The 19,368-nt window shown below is 31.7% G+C and overlaps 2 protein-coding genes across 5 annotated transcripts in view; one reads left to right on the top strand and one right to left on the bottom strand.

The window, feature by feature from the left end:
* Positions 1 to 19,368, top strand: part of LOC130612479 (COMM domain-containing protein 9-like) — an 82,517-nt gene that overhangs the window by 46,555 nt on the left and 16,594 nt on the right. The window lies entirely within an intron of this gene.
* Positions 1 to 19,368, bottom strand: part of LOC130612474 (ribonuclease 3-like) — a 29,647-nt gene that overhangs the window by 2,727 nt on the left and 7,552 nt on the right. Inside the window, exons 2-33 of one of the 4 annotated variants that reach the window (XM_057433793.1) lie at positions 15,771 to 15,817; positions 15,212 to 15,685; positions 14,188 to 14,287; positions 13,147 to 13,279; positions 11,595 to 11,635; positions 11,361 to 11,441; positions 11,181 to 11,267; positions 8,473 to 8,559; positions 8,322 to 8,396; positions 7,848 to 7,929; positions 7,679 to 7,738; positions 7,399 to 7,487; positions 7,229 to 7,315; positions 6,883 to 6,933; positions 6,380 to 6,444; positions 5,898 to 5,951; positions 5,499 to 5,573; positions 5,222 to 5,300; positions 4,915 to 5,022; positions 4,295 to 4,412; positions 3,995 to 4,055; positions 3,524 to 3,583; positions 3,307 to 3,406; positions 3,068 to 3,105; positions 2,856 to 2,914; positions 2,579 to 2,652; positions 2,347 to 2,391; positions 2,136 to 2,189; positions 1,667 to 1,776; positions 725 to 830; positions 541 to 633; positions 416 to 461 (exon numbers count right to left, since the gene is read on the bottom strand). In XM_057433793.1, coding sequence (XP_057289776.1) covers positions 416 to 461; positions 541 to 633; positions 725 to 830; positions 1,667 to 1,776; positions 2,136 to 2,189; positions 2,347 to 2,391; positions 2,579 to 2,652; positions 2,856 to 2,914; positions 3,068 to 3,105; positions 3,307 to 3,406; positions 3,524 to 3,583; positions 3,995 to 4,055; positions 4,295 to 4,412; positions 4,915 to 5,022; positions 5,222 to 5,300; positions 5,499 to 5,573; positions 5,898 to 5,951; positions 6,380 to 6,444; positions 6,883 to 6,933; positions 7,229 to 7,315; positions 7,399 to 7,487; positions 7,679 to 7,738; positions 7,848 to 7,929; positions 8,322 to 8,396; positions 8,473 to 8,559; positions 11,181 to 11,267; positions 11,361 to 11,441; positions 11,595 to 11,635; positions 13,147 to 13,279; positions 14,188 to 14,287; positions 15,212 to 15,685; positions 15,771 to 15,811 — 2,833 coding nt within the window. In that variant the 5' untranslated portion in view covers positions 15,812 to 15,817. Of the gene's footprint in view, positions 1 to 415; positions 462 to 540; positions 634 to 724; positions 831 to 1,666; positions 1,777 to 2,135; positions 2,190 to 2,346; positions 2,392 to 2,578; positions 2,653 to 2,855; positions 2,915 to 3,067; positions 3,106 to 3,306; positions 3,407 to 3,523; positions 3,584 to 3,994; positions 4,056 to 4,273; positions 4,413 to 4,914; positions 5,023 to 5,221; positions 5,301 to 5,498; positions 5,574 to 5,897; positions 5,952 to 6,379; positions 6,445 to 6,882; positions 6,934 to 7,228; positions 7,316 to 7,398; positions 7,488 to 7,678; positions 7,739 to 7,847; positions 7,930 to 8,321; positions 8,397 to 8,472; positions 8,560 to 11,180; positions 11,268 to 11,360; positions 11,442 to 11,594; positions 11,636 to 13,146; positions 13,280 to 14,187; positions 14,288 to 15,211; positions 15,686 to 15,770; positions 15,818 to 16,039; positions 16,414 to 19,368 lie in introns of those variants that run through there. The other 3 variants (XM_057433792.1, XM_057433795.1, XM_057433794.1) reach the window with 3 other exon arrangements.

The raw sequence follows: 19,368 nt of genomic DNA, 5'->3' as shown, positions 1-19,368 counted from the left end.
CGTAATAAAAACATGAATCGCAGAATGTATTCAGCCTCAAAATATGCTTAATGTTGGTCAACATTTTTTATGTTGTGCTACTGTGCAAATTGCATCAAAATATTGATATTTTTTATTCCGAAATACCATCGATTTTCCTCTATTTTACCAGGTCCTTTATTTTAACAGCTATCTTTTCACCATTCAAGGTGAAATTTCAAGCTCCTGAAGTTCAAGCTGGTACAAGAAAATTATGGTGTTATTCGTACCAATTTTCGTGCGTTTGCGCAATGAATTCGTTATTGGAAAATGTTTTGCGCGAAAAATAATACGTACGAATAAAGCATTCCTCTAATCCTTGCGACACTTTACCCACGAATTTTATTTTTTTATCCAATAAAATTTCTTTGCTTTTAACACAATAACAAAAAATCACCTTCGAACACATCGCACAATACTTTCTCTTTCACGCTCATCGCTTCCTGTAAAGAAAAGCATGGATGAAAAACTCTATCTTGATCACCCAAACCTTAATTAGTTTGACCCGATAGTTCAACTTACTCTTTGTGATTGATAAACAATATAATTGTCCAGATGAAGTTCGCTAGCCGCTTTTGAGAGACATTTCGCGTTGATGAGTGATGTTCGTAAGAGCTGTAGTGAAAAGAAATGTAATGTCTTACATCAATACTTGAGTTTTCGAGGCTTTCGAGAAAGGCAAATAACAAATTGTTAAACAACATACTGTTAAATGTCCTTCCTGGTGATTTGGAAAGCGTTTGTAGAGATAATCACTGCAAACATACTTTATAATAGCATCACCAAGAAACTCCAATCTTTCGTAGTTACCGCTAAAATGAAAGTGGTTACACATTAACACACTACGCTTTCGTACAACGTCACCGCTGAGTTGTGAAGTCGTCGCTTATGTAGTGCCTGTTGCAACAACACCAGTTGTTTTATGTCGAAATGAAACATGCTTATATACTTAAACAGCTTATTTCCATGTTTGTTTGACAGCACTTCACAATTTCTTCTTGACAAATATCTCAGTTGTCCGAGCATGGTCTGTTCTTTGTTTAACTTCCAAACTTAATATTCTGTTGCTGATTAAAAAATGCAACTCAGTTTTTGAAGAGCTCTATTTGCAGCTTTGTTACAGTCCACTACGTAACATCATTTTACTCGCCAAGACACATCTCATATATCCCTAAACACTTGCGCAAGCAGAATTGCTAGAGTATTAGCTAGAAGAAAAAACAAACCAATCAATTACCTCTTCCCAATCTAAAGTAGTTATTGTCGGAAAAACTCATAATTTTTTTTGTTCAGATTTAAGAAAATTAAAAAAAAATTTCAGATGTCCTGAGTCTTATCAGCCCCATAAACAAAACGTTTTCTTCACAACAGAGCAAAAACCCCTGCTGATTAACAAAAAATCACTATTTAAAACTATAAAAAAATCCTGGTTAACACATCAGTATCTGCATCTAAAATGTATCGTTTTACTATCATGTTAAAGTTATTCGAAACGATAAGAACTTCGAGAACAAGAGTGTTAACCATGCCAAACAAAGAATTGCCAATTTAGTGTTTCAAAAATCGAGAGCAACATTTAATTTATACAAGGTAATCTTAACTGTTAACTCTACCTGCTGTTCCATCTGAATAAAAACAAATAACGTACCCAGTTACCAAAGGATCATCAAGACCAGCAGCTGAATGTGTTAACGCTCTCGCTAGTAATCGAATGTGGTTGAATTGAACACCAGTTTTTGATTCTAGCTCTACACATTTCTATAATATAAAACAGTTGATCCGTCCTCTTATTGGTTAACGATAAAATTCAAAAGTCTTATGGGCTAACAAGATTAAGTAGTTCCATAAATAACAAATGCAGCAAATTTTATCCTAAATAATGCCAGCTTTAAGGAGCTAGGCTTGGAACATCTTGAATTAGAGTGGAGTCTCTAGTTAACTAGTTTTCTTACCAGCTAGTTTTAAAGAATCTGCTTGAACACAAAAATCTGCTTAAGTACGTCTAAATATCCTATTCCAAGGTATATACTGGAACGGTAAAAAAAGAGTTACATCAATTCCTCAACAAAGATACTAGTCATCATGGAGCATATTTCTTCAAAGAAAAAACAACCTACGAGCAATGTCGGTGATTCATTAATTAAGTGGCGATCACTTTCAGGATACTCTTCCTACAAAAATTAAAAATTGCAAAGAAAGAGAAACGAAAAAAAAGCGATCAAAAAACAGCATCTGCAACAGCAGTCACAATACACCTGCATTGACAGGTACATTACAAACCAACAAACAAGACTTGGACCCCATATAACATAATACACACGTGCTAACCTGCAGCGGGTGTTTCTTCAAGTTCTTCCATACATTTGCTAACGTCTAAATGCAATCAAACGAAATATATAAAAACTAATTTCATCTTGTAAAAATTATTACACAAATAAAAATAAATAAAAGGTCAATAAAATGCTTCCATAACCGTTGTATTGCATATAATTCACATATATAATTATTTACTCTTTGGAAAAAAATTAATTCGAGCACATAATTTTCAACTTCCACTTACTTCGTCATCAGAGAAGAAAAAAAATAATATCAACTGATCAGCAACATTTATTCCACCATCTAAATATGCCGCACCTAAAATTGACAAAATTAATTATTTATCAATTATAAATTTCAAGATTCCTCACTAACTAGAAATTCCTTGATTTTCCCCAACCAACCGTGGATTTCTCCCTGGACTCTCCCCTTTCCTTCTTAACCAATAAAAAAGTCCCCCTAAATTTCCCTTGAATTTCTTTGATTTCCCGACTTTGTTTAACCATGAAAAGAATCCATACCTATCAAAGCTTCTACAGCGTCTGCGAGGAAGGTATCTAGCTTTTCTGTTGTGTTGTGTCTAATTGTCGAAATATTATAATAAGAGACAGAATTCTAAATTTGTGACTAATACACCACTGGTATTAAAAATACAAAAAATATGAACAAAAAGCTGAGAATAAAAATACAAATTTACAAAATAGAGATTTATCCTCTAGTAAAAATGTCGCACCTGTGGTCAATTAAAATGAACTCTTTTAAATTGATTTTCTAAAAAAAAAAAAAAAAAAAACATTTAAAATGATATTGTTGCTTGCTGCAAGCAACCTGATTGGCTCAAAACACAGACATTGATAGTGCAATCTACGTTTATAACAAATGATCATGAAGTAAGGCTAAAAAAAATTCACAATGTTACAGGCTGACAAAACAAATGCTATATGAATGACTCAAATGTTACTTCATACTTACATGCGCTATTTTCACAAGGTTGTCTTTTCTAACCAAACCAGATCGAAAGGCACTTAGTTTACCAGGTCCTTTATCAGACAACATCAAAAATAAATGAACGCTAAAACAAAGAAATAGTAACAGTTCGGAAACCAAAATACTTAAAAGAAATAATAACAAATCTGTGTTAAACTCATGCACTATTTCCTCAAAAAATAAATTCATAAAAGTTTATAACCTGCTCAAATAATCCAGTACAGCATCACCCAGGAATTCCAATCTTTCATTATTCTGAAAACTAAAAATAACGTAACTGCTAGAAGATATTACAGAGCTAAGCACTGGAGTTCAAATATGAAGATTGGATTGAAGCTTGGATTACCATCAGTTTGGAATATGAGAACCACGTGCCTGTGTTAAAAGTAAATTGCCAGGTCTAACAATAATCACTTCAGGAAATAATCAGGGTAGCTAGTCAATTTTTCATGACTTTTTCAGGACTAAAATAACGATTTTCCTAACAACTCTAAATTGTTTTTAACAAAAACAACATTTTCAAAACACTACTCTATTTGCACAGTTGGCGGCTGAGTTTTATCCAACAACATTCCGACTCTTAATCTTAGTTCTAATATTCTCTGGCTAAAGTTAAAAGGTCACTACAGTAATCTCAAAATTTTCAACTTTAGTAATTTGATAAGACACCTACCAAATTTTTGGCTGTTCTTCATCAAATAACGTCGCCATAACATTGGTCATGTTGATGACACCTAGCAGCAAGAACAGGAAAAAATCAAAAGAATCTTGAAACAGTCACGTTACACCTCCATTGATAGTGATGTTATGTAGGATCGTGTTCACACTTATGATAACACATTTTATAAAGACAGTTTTAACAGATGCAAATTTGCTAGTTAGGTTTTAATATCTGAGCATAAAAGCAGCAAATTTTCACGGCCACCCCAGCGAAAACGAAGAGTGTTCAAACCTTTCTTCTTTATGCCCAAACCTTTAGGTCGATTCGTTTTATCAACATGAGGATGTCGCTTCCCAAGATTCTTGACCATAGTAATGAGTTGTGCAGACAACGTTGATTGGTCTACATACGATGGATGCGTCAAAGCGTTCTATGAAAAGTGCAACAATCACAAAAGATGCGTACCAGAGGGAACTTATCCAGATAAAAAGCTCGCATCTTCTGCTTTATCATTTTAACATGACTTGAATGAAGAAATACTGCATAGTATAAAACTCTTGGTTATCATACTGAACTGCTGCAAATAGTAAGACCACACCGGCAACAAAAAGGAAGGATAAGTTTATATAAAATGCGTTATCAGCTACAGTATTTATAGATCGCCACGAAGGCATAATTTTTAGAATTATTAAAAAGAGGATATAATAACAAATTAATATGGAACTAATTAGGGCATGTCAGTAAAATATAATTTTTTTTTCTAAATCTCCTATTTTGTCTGTGTCTGTAAAAAATATTTTTGATGGAAAGCTAATACCAATTTCGGTTCAAAGTGACATCAAATTAAAAAGCTTTGCTTTATATAGCATTAGCACAGTTAACTAAACAGTTCAAAATATAAAATCTTTGCGCCAACATCGATTTTCGTTTACCTTTAGGTGTGATTTGTCTTTGAAGGTGTAACTTATACGATCTTCTAACACATGTAAACACGACATAAATCGTAGATACTTCCACACGCCAGGTATGTAGGATGAGTGCTAGGAAGTAGAAATCAAATAATTACAACTTTGACAATGGAATGTCATGATGAATGAGGCTTTAAGTTGATTAACTTTTGGGGAATTAGGATCTAAACAAATGCATTTGACGAAGATTTATTTTCGCGAATCAGTTGTGGTGAGATTTTTTGCGAATGTTAAGGTTTTTTAGATAATAGAAAACACAGTAACAACTAACTTGGCATATGTCCCAACTTAATCCAGTGTTGAAATAACCTTCACAATTTATTTCGATGTCCTTCCATTTGCTTTCACACCTGTTAAAAAATGATGACAAATATTTCAATATGTTATGTTATTTCAAACGCCAATAATTTTAGTATGTCATTAATAAAAATGCATTAAAATTTTGTAGTTGTAGTTGCGATCTCAAATCCGTCATCCCTTCTTTATATTTTTTATTTCAAATTCAAATCCTGAATTGAATGAAGTTTTACAAATTACTCTTGAATTACCTCTGTTCTTTGACTACGTTCACTTTTTCTTGCACCTTCCATAATAATTCTTGATCTTCTTTGCGTGGTACAGGTCTACACAAATATGGAGAGAAAAACAATACAGTTGTGAAAATAAAACATGTGCTCAAATGAATGACCATGTATTTCTTTAATAGGGGGTGGGAGGTGCTAATAAATTGAAATGGGTGCTAAATTCCCCTGAAATTTGGTGTTGTCCCCCCCCCCTCCCCCCACATTTAGGTTACTAAGAGCAACATTCTGGTGTATATAACTGCTCAGAGTTTTACAATAAAATTGAGACACAGCTGGACTTTCTTAAGAAAAATCTAAGAGCAATAATTTAGTATTTTTAAATATTTTAATGGACGCTTAACATAATGAGAGAGTAAAATTTACCTGCTTTGAACAGCCCTCTTTGCTTTTCGTAGTTGTTCAGTCAAGTCATTGTATCTAGAAAAACACATAAACATAACAACAACAATCAAATAAAGAGAGTGTTTCTTTTAATGTTACAAATGTCTAATTAAACGTTTGCAACCTACCTATCACACATACCATTTCAAACTAATATTTGAAAAGAAACGCAAACAACAAATTCATATTCATAACCAAACTATTCATTTACCCGTATTTTTTCTGATTACTACACAATCTACTCTCAGATTAATTTTGCCTATTTTTTTAAAGTGTTTCTGAAAAGCAATACACACTTTTCTTTAAGAATACCAAAATTTTGAACAGGCAAAACTGTTGTTTTTAACCTAAAATCCTAACCTGATAAATCCTAACCTGGTATTAGTGTGTCTGAAAAAGTAACGAGGTACGAAAATTAGCGCAGAAGCAAAAAAATGTTTTGTGTTTCACTATAATTAACTTACTGCTTGTTCATTTTCTTTGAAGTACTTTTTAAACTTGATGCTGAGTGTAAGATACGAAGATGTCCCTACCACAAAAACACAAAATACAGCATGAATACAGCATTAATACAGCATGAATACAGCAGTTTTAAAGACAAGCTTTTAAAAGTGATACAATAATAGGAAGTACAGATGAAAAAAGGATCAAGTAACAACAGAGAGAGTTTTAATTGATAATAGAGATACACATTTTTATTCCTACTATGTTTGCTTCAATCACAGATATGTTTTAAATTATAAATGCAGGGTAAACAAAGATTAAGATACTGGCAATTTCATTAAAAAATTTCCCGAAATAAATCTCGTTTTTATGAACAGAAGGGTAAAACCACATTTTCACAGAAAACATTTGACAATAGAAATTTAATAATCCGGTTATCTCAAAATTATACGACAAAACTGTAAACTTTCAGTAGGTCTTATTTTAATCATTTCCAAGGCTCTTTAAATCTGAATATACATACTTTACGCCTTTCAGGATATAATACTTCATCAACACGAATTGCTCTGGGTTTCTAAATAGATGTATAAAAATATAAATAAGCGTAGTAAACAAAAAAAAAAGCGTTAACTGCATGTAATAATACAGCGGTTGCAAACTATGAAATTAGCCTGGAAGCCAACCAGTATACACCTACTAGCCAACAGTTAAAGAAACACAAACTTACTTCCAACGTAACAAAAAAACTAATGATTTCATAATGACAAGCAATATGAAATAAAACACCACAACACATAATCTAAAAGAAGGTCACAAGAATTTTTTCTTGTTTGATAAAAGCTTGGATAAAGGTCACGAAAAAGTTTTACCTTGCTTTGATTCAAAACTAAACATCCTCGATTCTCTTTTGAAAAATGTTTCCAATCTTCTCTGGTAAACTTTTTTGTTACTCCAGTCTAAAGTACACATTCTAACTCTTTTATAACAAATATATCAACAAAAATTATGTTGTCAGAGAGTAATAAAAACGAAATCATACTTCAAACGGAGTATAGGATTTCATTAAATATTCAAGGACTCTAGCCATTGATAACAACTGCATCTCATCTTCGTGTTCTTTTGTTGAATCTACATTACATCAATAACATTTTTACCACATATATATTGTATTGACACAATCTGTACCCTTAGCAAAATCTCCACGCATCACTCACTGTCAGTAAGATTGGCAGAATCACAACTAATCAACCATAAAAGTTTCCTCCTAACCTAAAATTCTTTCTGAAGATGAAATAAAAGAAAGATGATTAAAGTGTTACCACTTGGTCGATGAACAAATCTTGGCATGAGATGAAACTGTCTACAACCGTCTTCTGAATCTAAAGATAAAAATTTAGTCTGAAAATTGAACTGTTGAAGGTAATAATATGATTTAACCGCTTTAGTGGTTGATGTTGGTTGGCTGGTTTTCACTAAAGCCACACATACCTTTATTGCACCAATCTGATAACTCGAAAATGTCTGCAAACAAATAATCACAGATCAAATCCAAATCTTTTAGACAGAAACCCTAAACAAATAAATAGCAGAAAATAAAAATATGGGGAAATAGGTGAGGGCTATACATTCAGACGTTCGAACTGCTCTACTATCCTAAATAAAAAAAAATTGCACCATACTTCAGAGTAACATAGTTTATGGTGGTTCATAATCTATGGAGGTATCACTTTGTACAAATTGATTTTGAATTACCTTGCTTTTCAAGGTTCGTTCTATTATTAACATTTGCTTCAGTTCAAACATTCTTTTAGTGTAATAACAAGAAGCCATATTTTAACTAGTAATTTGTGAAAAAATCGAATGTTTAGTTTCCACAATAACTAGCCATCAACACAATGCTGGTACAGAACTGATACAATGTAGTAAAAAAAAGTAAGTAAAATAAATCTGGAAAAAAGTTACCTCTGGTATCGAAGGTTCTTTAGCAAATTTGATTGTGTAATCAACTCCATTACGTAAAAATAAATATGAAGGGACCTGCAGTAAAAACACATGATTTTATCAGATGTTTGTAAAATAAAAAATTGTAATTCAAATGAAAAAAAAGACAGACCTGTTCTAATGAGACATGCGAAAATAAAGAGTATCCTTCAAAACAAAAATCTTTGCCATCAAAATAAATTGTCGTTGGGTCTCTTGTCTAAAAGAAATCAATACAGTAATCATTGCATTGCAGACTTTCGAAGAGATTCGTGACTTATAGAAAACATTTTTATGCGCACATAGATATATTAACAACATGCTGTGTTGGTATTATCTCTGTAAATTAGAACACAGTAAAGCATATGGGGAAATTTTATTCCCTGTGATGCAAATGGTTATTTATTCAAGAAATTAAAAATGCTAAATTATCTCTTATATTGCAGCACGACGATTTGTCTACTCTTTTGTTTTATCCAAGGAGGTCGAGTTCAGTGATTTAAACGATATAGAATTTAATTTTGAAAGTTAGATATACCGTAATGCTTCGAATAAACGCCCCCTTCTCTTAAACGCCTCTCCTTTTCAGTCATTTTTTAAATAAACGCAACCCTCGAATAGACGCCCCCTCGAATAGACGCCCCTCCCTCATAAGGGGAGTTTATACGAGGCGATAGTAAAAGTATACTTACTTTTTTCCTAAATCTTAGGTTTAAGGTTGGAAATTTAGCTTTTCGCTTTTGAAGTTCATTCTCTAAAACATGTGAATATCTTTTATTTTCTGTTGTGACGATATATATTATAGGTATCCTTAAAAACTGCAAAAGAGACGAAGTGTAAAAAACTTAATAAACGCCCCCTCTTTTAAAAATTTAATAAACGCCCCAGGCGTTTGGCGTTTATTCAAAGCATTACGGTACACAAATTGGCAAAAACAAAATAAAAGGCGAACATGATTTGAGAAAAGGTATAGTTGAAGGTGTTAAAATGGACAGAAAGTTGATTAAAAATTACTGTTAGCATAGAAAACTGCATTGCATGTCACAGTACATGAAAAAGAGTTTTGCATGGAAAATGTCCCAGGGATGACAAAACATTATAAAGCTTTGTCACAAAATAAAGATAAATAGCTTTATTAATTATTGGAAGAGAATGAGTGTAAAAAATCAACAAGCTTGAATTAAGGAAGTAAAAACAAAATGTTAAAATACAGCCAGGAAACCTGGCGTCGAAACGCTGGGGTAAGCTACAGGTCAAGGTGTGGCCCGACGTTGAACACTATGTGGAGCGCTTAATAAGAGCCGTAAACTGTGCCAAATGATCAAGTGGAGCGCTTTATAACAGGTATACAGTATGTCGTAAACCAAGTGAATCACATACAGCATTATGGTGTTGCGACTGTAGTATTTTTGAAAAAAAAACTTTCCCGCAACTATAGTTGAAATAAAAACAGAGTTTACAAACTGTTGTTGTTCCGTCATAGCAAAAACAATCAGTCAATATAATCTCATTTTGGGGAATAAGTTGTTGTAAAAGTTAAAAAATTACTCGTGACACTAGGCTTAGGCGTACAGGCGTATAGGGATAATACCCTTTTGAAAAAAACTTTCTCGCCGACTATGTTTAAATAAAAACACAAGAAACAGTCCATTGCTAACACAGGGCTGAGCGGTTAGTCCGGGTAAACAATGTTGCACATCAGTACAGGCGTGATTTGTGAGAAAGCTTAAAAATTAATTTTCACAGTGGGTTGACCCCTTAATAGAGGTAAACCAGGTTGCAAATGTGCATAGGCACAACATCCTTTTTTAAAAAAAACAGTCTGTTGTTAACAGTGGGCTAAGCGCTTAGTACAGGTAAACAGGGTTGAACAGGTGTACAGGCATAATACCCTTTCCAAAAAAAACTTCACTGCAACTTTGGTTTAAATAAAAACATAGGGAACAGCCTTTCATTACCCGTCCAGCTAAAACAATCGCTCAGCCATTTTATTTGCAGACGTTTTCAGGAAAATAATAAAAAATGTAGCTACCTAACTGCATTTAGCATAAGAATTATTGCTTACGAAAATTGTTGTAGCCAAACTGCATTTTTATACTCTCACTTTTAGTCAAAGATAGGAGCTAGCTAAATGGCTACAACCACAATATAAAAATAAATGTTGGGTAGAATAAATAGCTCTTATACCATACAGAATAGTAATAAGTAAGGCTCTAGCTAGCTAGCCTTCAAAAACTGGTTTAAGATCTCGTTTAAGATCTGTACGTGACTAAAAAACCTGACAATATATTTATCTTAACATTTTGGAACATACAAAAAACAAATACTACAAAAATAAAAAGCTTAGACAGAAAGGTGAAACAGACCTATACAAACAACATTGACCACCATCACTTTAAAAACTAAAATGGCCATCATGTTTCTTCGTTGGCATGTCCGGGCTACACAATTTGTTTTTCAAAGAATCAAGTGTTTTGACTGATACAGTACATGCGAGAAGTCATAAAACTGTCCTATTTGTTTTCTGTGGCTCCTGAGTGGAATCGGCGATCGAGATCACAGGGGTAATTATTCTTAAAACTGGCGTATTTAAATAATGCATTCATTTTAATCACTTAATTTATTTTTCCAATTAAGGTTAGTGAATTAAAGTAATTAAATTATTTAAGGAAATTAAATAATTTCTTGAATATATTTTAATCAATAGTAAGATTTTCGATTAAACAACCCCCTGGTTTTTAAAAAACCTTGAAAGATCAAAGGAATATCGGTAGCCATTTTGCGTGCCAGACAGACAGACGTATACAGGTATTATAATATAGATATATATATAACACTTACAGTAAAATTTATTTCAGGATCTATGACCAATCGGTAATGGTATAATCGATCTGCATTGTTAGAGTAAGGATCGCAATGTAAACTATCCTGAAAATAGAAATATATAAACATATTTGTGCACAAAACTGCAGATACACAGATACACTATGAAAACACCAGCAAAGATTAACACCAGCTTACCGAGCCAAAAAATCCAGCTTTTCCAGGAAAAACATTGTGATGTATTCCATAGGTTTTTTGATCAGCTTTACAATCACAATCCTAATAGAAATAAATATAGAATTTAAATTTGAATATTTTTTTTTTTTTTGGGGGGGGGATGTAACCAAATTTTCTCCAATTAACATCTTTTTTATAAAAAATAGCAATACCTTTCTGCTCATAGTGGTTTCAATATAATTCGATTTTACTTACCTCTGGATGTTGGTTATAGTGTATTGACGGGTGAAGAATTTCTGTGAAATGTAAAAAATGTTGATTAAACCAAATTAGAAATTGTTAAAATAAGTCAAGTATAACATTATATCTGCTGCAAAACTAAAAAAAGCATTTACTTTCTCTTGAATTTGAAACTTAATTGTTCCGCCGCTACAGCAGAGATTTAGTACATACAAAAAAAAGAAGCGAAGGAAAATAGATGCTGTATAAATACTCCATAGTTTATGAGAACGTGTTTTTATTTTTTGTCATTATTCACTAGTCATATATTAGGTTTTGTGTGTTAACAACAAAGAATGCCTTTATCATGTGAACACTGATTAGTTGATTTTAAATTTAACATGTGAAAAATTATTCATCAGCTACACCATCATTTTCGTTCAATCTTGGATTGTGTAAAATAGGTTAAATATTATTTATTTTAAATAACTCACCAACTTCAGTATTATTTTAACCCCAAACGATCATCATCTTTAGCATAACATCTTTTTTTCCACAAGTGTTATTTTAATACCTTATTTTCTTGAGCTCTACAATCCCCCACAAAATATACTGCGACAATGTGGCAAATTTCGTAGTTTGTCTCCACAAGTAATTAATATTCTATTTCTATACAAGGTTCACACAATTTGAACTTGACAAAGTTCAATTGTCAATGTTTAAGACTTAGGACTTTGTTACTTTGCTCAATCTCACAAAATCAAAATGTGCTAATCATTATTGACATGAGCATGGCCATTTTTCTCAAAGTCAAGTTCTTTGATGGCCCTGAAATGGATTTTTTCCTTAGAAAATGCAACTAGTGCAATTTAAATGCTGCCTGTCTAACTTAAACCATTAAAAAAGTCGCACTTCCACAGCCTGTGGTTGCAGAGAATTTGCAAGTTAATGCTTTTGGCTAGTTTTGTAAAATTTGTCTTAATATTTTGGCGAGGGGTTGTAGGCAAGAAAAACAAAAGTAATTTTGTTCTGATAAAGACAACCATTAAACATATATTCAAATATTACAAGTGACATTTGTGAACCCTAATAATGGCTTATTAATTAAATTAATCCTGAAGAAGAACGAACGTCAAGATTTATTTTTATTGAATATGGTAATATATAACTCAAAAAATTTTTCCATTAGCTATGTCATTTGCTATATATATATTAAGGAGAAAAACAAGGCAAGGGTAATGCATAATATTGTATTTATTTTTCTTTCTGGAATTATTTGGTTTGTATCTACTACTTTTGTATCTACTACTTTCTCTCCACAATAGTTACATCACAGAATGGAATGCTTTGATAAAAAACGGTAGTGATTACTTTTGTTTTCAAATGCAAATGGCAAGAAAACAATTTTTAATTTTGAAGGGTTATAATCAATTTTAAAGATTAATTAGTTATAGAAACTAAGATACTACTACATTGTTGAATCAAAAGGCTTTAAAAGTTTTTTTTTTGACGTTCGTATCCCTTTAAATCATTATAGATAAAATTTTTTAGCTTAACCATTGTATGATGTGTTCATAGAAAAATATACCTTTTTCTTGTACAGTTTTGTACGTGTTATCACAGCTTGGTGTTATTTCATCTAATGAGATGCGGTGAACAATGAATTCATGGTGGAGTTTTAGAAGACCCTCACATACAGACACATTTATATCATCTTCTCTCTATGAAGAATAAGAGACAAAATATTGCTCACAAACCAACAAAGATCTGTATTCTAAAGCTATTTTTAAAAGTTACAAGAAGAATAAACAATATTCATTATCTAATTTCAAATTTTCCCTAACTCAAAAGTGCTACTTTTCTACAAAGTAAAGCAATACAGGTTATACAGCCTCTTTCGTTTCTCCTAATACTTTGTTGACAGTTGTGGTACTTTAAAAAAACATTTTTTCGGGTTGCATGACTGTCCTGTAGCTTCTTGTTCTGCTCTTTACAGAATATGTTTGATTTTTAAATAATTATTTGCTTTTTCTGCCAAATGTTTATTCTTTAGACCACCTGGCTTGGAGGTTCAGAAATCTGTGCATTTCCGGTTTCTGGTGATAAATCCACCATTTGATCAAAAATGATATCATTTTTAAAAACTACAAAACTTTCTGGCAGTAAAAAAAAACATGTCCAGAAATGCACTGGAAGTGTGTTTAATTCGAAAGAACTTTTGTTAAGCTTATCCTAAATGGCACAACATTAAGAAGATAAGATAGATTTGTAAGATATATTTGTTTTTTAATTCTTCATTATATATTACTTTGTATATTATTTCTTGTTAAATTTGGCTTTTTTATCTAATCTGGAAAGTATGTTTGGGTTTATGGGTTCCTCTATTAGTTTTTTTTCTCTTGTTTTATATTGGAAACATGCTGCGACTGTCTGAATACATTTATCACAGGATCATTGCCCAATTAATTTTTTTTGTTTAAAACCAAGCATAGAAAGATTTCTGTGTTTACCTCAAAAACATAATTAACTTTGGGGTATTGTTAGTATAAGTGACATGAGAGTTTTTGACCTCTCCTTTTTAACAAAACATGTCTTATGGAAAGAATTTCTGAGTTAATTTTTAACTTACTTTTTCACTTTCTTTTGTATAAAAACCATCTTGACCAACAGAAATATATGTCTGTTTACGTTTAATGTTCTCCAAAACATAACCACGTCTTGGTGGCTCACTGAAATGTCAAATACAAAAAATGTGTTATAACAGCTGATAATAAGATACTTTATATGGCAAAGTTATGTTACAAATACCAAGCAATTTAGAAGTTAAACTGTTAGTTTTAGTAAGTACGTACACAGATAGAATGTGATTATTCCTATCATATTTTTTTCAAAGATTGTCTTCTTTTCAACATATTTCTTCACTCATAGACAAAATAACAAAATCTTAACTCTCATATGAAGACTTAAAGGGCTCTAAGATAAGAAATTTAGAGCAAACATTTCACTTTATATTTTCCACAACAAAACATTTTGTCCAAACCTGCACTCTAATAAAAGATATATATATATATATATATATTTTGGTTAAAAGTGTTCCATTTCTCATAAGAAAAAGTTTTAAATGCTGATTGCTTGATTGCCATATTTTTAAAAAAGGTGATCACAATAATGTTTTTTGAATTTGTATTTAGAGGTGTTTAAAATTTAAAATACCTGTTTATTGTCCTTTATCAGAATTATATATTTTGAATTCAATTTCAAAATCATGTTAAATGAAAACCCTTAAATTAAATTTCCTACCTGAAAATAATGGTAAATAATTAATAGTAAAAATATATAATTCACATTTTTTGGGATCAAATGAAATTTCAGCTTCAGTGCAAATTCCCTGACTTTTCCTTGTCATTATACCTTAGGGTACTATTTTACCTGACCAGAAATCTTTTCACTTAAAAAGGTAGAAATTTATTTCAAGGAAAAAATATTTTTTATTAAAAAAACTGTCCTATTTTGCAGTCAGTAAGAAACTTTGACTCGAACCACAAGAGCAACACATAAAGTTGAATTTTGTGATTCTAATTGAGTTCATTAGCTAGAAATACACACAAAAGAGATAAACACAAGCCCCTCATGTCCAACGAAAACAAATTCACCAATATCTGTTTTTCTTTTTCTTCCTTTCATTTTTCATATTTAATTTTCTTTTCGAACCAATAATTTGATTGTTTTCATGAGGCTTCTTTTCATCGCTATTGCTTGATATGTCAGATGGCAGACTACTGTGCCCACATGCTTGATGCAGTATCACGGAATGATGAATAGTAGGAGTTAAACTCCTAACACTAGTTCCTGAGCTACAAGGCACATTAGCATATTGATTCTGGTAACGATGTGGTTGGACATGCATTGGTTGTTCACATTGAAATGAAGAGGGGTAGCTTGGTTTGTTGTTGACGGATGAATGCTGCACACATGATAGTTGTTGCAGGGTGGATTCTTGTTGTGGAGTGGTCTTGGTTGGTTGATTTATCTTATCAACAGATAAAATGTTTGCCTGATTTCGGGAAACCGCAAAAGAAGGAGTTGTGTTGGATTGTCTAGCTGTTGTAGTCAGTTCCATTTTTCTCCTAAAAAAATTGAACTACAAAAGCTAAACAAAAAAATGGGCAAAGTAATATTGTAAAACAACAATTAGAAGAATAGACCTAACACCTTTTATTTTCTATCTCAAGATTCAGATCTGTATGTTCCATTTGCCTCTAGAACAAAAACAGATGGGAAAGTGCTGTTTTTAAAAGTGTATTGAAAGGCCTGATTTAAAAATGAAGAGCTACCTCAATGATGGAATAAGCGCCCCCTTTCAAATAAACATCCCTTTCAAATAAGCACTTCCCCCTTTTTAAGCACACCTACTCAGACATTAAAATTAAAAGGGGTATATAGAAAACAACAAGTGTTCATAGGAATATAGCTTTTTTTACCTGATTTACAAAGTAAACTTTCACTATTTTTCTTCCTTTTAAGCAGTTTATCATTTAATACAGTTACCATTTCTTTATTTTTGATCAACGCACTGTATCTAGCAGGGATAAGAAGTCCATCCTCCCTTTCCCTTCTATGCAACAACAGCAATGTTCTTGTTATCTGCATCAAGAAATTGCTTCATAAGTTTTGATAATTCAATTGAAAGGTGCTCAAAAAGTCCCTCGTTTTGTTCTTCTTCATCAGTAAACACTGATGGCTTTTTCATCATACTCTTTATCTTCACCCCTCTTGTCAAATACAAATTTGAGTTTAATGTTAAGCATGTTATTCCACTTTGATTGGTTAACGTCAGGACCATAGATAGTAACTTCAAATTTAATTAATAACCGACATTGTAAATTGGTGCTGATTTTCTTTAACTTTTATTGTATTTGGAAATAAGTCAAATAGAGCCACAGTTGTACTAACTTTTGCAGTTCTATCAATCAACCTAGATGGTTCTTTTTGACGCATTAGGAGTCTGAGTTACAGACTCCTAATGCGTTTATCAACATAGATTTTTTACTTTTATCTTGCATCGGATTTGTATGGACACTGCGACTAAAAATCTTTTTCCCATTGTGTGACATTGTTTGTTTTACTTTCATGATCAACATTTTTATCTGAATCAGTTTATATATTTTTGTTTTATGATATTTATTTTTACAATAGATCCAGTTCAAAAGCCATGTATAACACATGTAAACCGAACTAATATTCAGTCATAGTGCAAAGAAATGTACGGGTGTTTGGTGTAGGCAGCAAAATTTCTTGCTTACTATTTCTTACTTATAATTAATGACAGAGCGCAAAATATCGAGGATAAAATGTAAAATAGCTTTTTAATTATAGCAAATGTGACTACAAAAAAGCAGATAAATCAAGGCACAAAAATTGAAAAATCACAGCATGCTGATAAAGGAGGAAAAGTGGTCTATAAAAAAGACTACTAAAAGGTTTTGTGAGAAGGTATGCAAAAGCATAAATATATGGTATTTGAAATGCTATTTAGCTTTAATTATGAAATTATTTTTAGTTTCTAACAAAAAGAAAAAGAAAAATTCTAAAATATTGAAACAATTCAATCAAACTTCAAAGATTAATGTTAATGTTATGAATACGCAGAAACTTATTCAGAAAGTTATGCTTGTAATTTCTTTTCACTTAAAGAGTTTTTAGGTACTCCCACCTACTCTCATTTTGTTTTTGTAAAATATTCCTGTTTGGAATGCTCAAAAAAGGCACACTAAATATACATCACATACATTGTCTGTTATATGGTCTGGTTCAGTGTGCCTCCTCTGTCAGAAATGTCAGGAATTTTGAAAATATAGTCAAACTGTTGGAAAAATTTGGTCTTTTTATGAAATTTCAGGAAAAATGAGAGGAATTTTAAACTCTTCACTAAGTTCTTGTAATGCATATGCTTTTCATTTTAATATAATGCTTTTTAAAGTCAGTTTTTATCTTCAGCTTGTATTTGTTTCATTTTTTGTTACTTTTTAATTTTTTTTCCTTCAACAGTCAGCTAGTTCATGCACAAAAACTATAGAATGAAGTAGACAAGAAAATTAAGCTAAAAAATGTCAGGAAACTGAGGTCAACTTTTCGATGGACACCTTGTCTATTCACCAGGCAAAATTAAAAGTCAGCTTTCTGTGACTTAGATGTGTTAGCCATTAAATTGACTCACCAGTGCATTCAGTAAGACTTTAAAAATAGTCAAGTTTTCTTGTTTCTACTATGATAAGAAAATTTGTCACTTGTCAAAAATTTAGGAACTTAAAATATTTCTGGCTTCTTAACTACCGTATTTTTGGGTATATAACCCGCACATCGTATAACCCGCAGCTCAGCTTTTTTAGGGACTTATGAACTAGATGGTATCAGATAGCCTGCACCTTCGTATAACCCGCATAAAATTTCAATCAATCTGTTTCACCAACCCGCACCTTTGCATAACCTGCATCATGTTAAGATGGTGAAATAATAATGAATTAAAATTAATTTGACAAGTCAATCTTCTGCTAATTCTGGCGGTACCAAATCGGACAATGATGTTTTCTTTTAATTTGTAAACATTAGTTTCAGGCAATAATAACTCTTCCTGTGATTGAACAAACAAACAAATAAAAAACCATTCTATCAGGTTATAAACCTAAAGTAAAATCTCTGTTTTTTTATGTATATTTAAGTTTTTTTGGCATAAAAATAAACAACATAATAATTATCACGGATTGTCTGTAACAGCGATGTGCGGAACATTCTTTTCATGTTTATAGAATTTTGTGATCTATTTATATCTCAGCAATCACAGTGTGCATGATAAAATGAATGACGGCAATAAGGAGGAGATAGTTGCATGTGTCTAATTAATTGTATTTTATATTTATTTTTCATATTTTTAGTGGCCACTTGTTGCTCGAAGTTAGCGAAGATACAAAAATAAAATTATTATCTATACTTACTTATATGATACCTGCTATATTGCTTTATTACCAATAGCAAATCATTTCAATGTGCTCAATGTGATTGCAAAGATATAAATAGATTAGAATTATACATTCAACACAAAAGAAAAATGATCTCCAGAATTGTGTTTCAGAGAGAGCTCGTAATATTAACAATGGCAAGCAATAGAAAGTTAAAGAAAGCAATTTCACTGTGTAAAAAAAAATTAAATCACGTAGTTGAAGTAAGATTACGTAGATATAGGATCGCGCATGCAGTTATATTAATGTACGCATTTTACCCCGTGGGTACTATTTTCTTCATTAAATGTATAAACTTTAAGTTTCACAATAAATGACAGAAAATATAAAACTCATCACATAACCCGCACCACAATATAACCCGCACCAACGATGGAAGTTGTAAAAATCAACTTATAACCCGAAAATACGGTATTCACTTTAAAACTTTTTTTCCAATTTTTGCATTATTAAGTAATGCATGAAAGCAATAAGTGCTTTTTTATCATAATGTATGCTATGTCTCAGTGGTTACTCTTGTTCCCATGTACCAGATAGAACCTAGTTAACTTAGTGGAGACATATAGTTCAGTTTTTAGATGCCACATAAGTACTTTATACATTTTTATTTTTCATTACACGTTCACAATTACCAACATGTTTTATTGCAAAACTTTGAAAATGCTATCATACGAGGCTTACATGGGTATTTCGTTTTGAAACTACATTACAATGCCATAATCCAAAATTAAATGCAGTATTTGAAGACAATTCCCTGTTTCAGGTGCACATACTGTATGCAAATTTAAAACACA

The sequence above is a fragment of the Hydractinia symbiolongicarpus genome, chromosome 10 (assembly GCF_029227915.1).
Source record: "Hydractinia symbiolongicarpus strain clone_291-10 chromosome 10, HSymV2.1, whole genome shotgun sequence".
In the NCBI taxonomy this organism is placed as follows: domain Eukaryota; kingdom Metazoa; phylum Cnidaria; class Hydrozoa; order Anthoathecata; family Hydractiniidae; genus Hydractinia; species Hydractinia symbiolongicarpus.
This window is presented reverse-complemented; position numbering and strand designations above follow the sequence as displayed.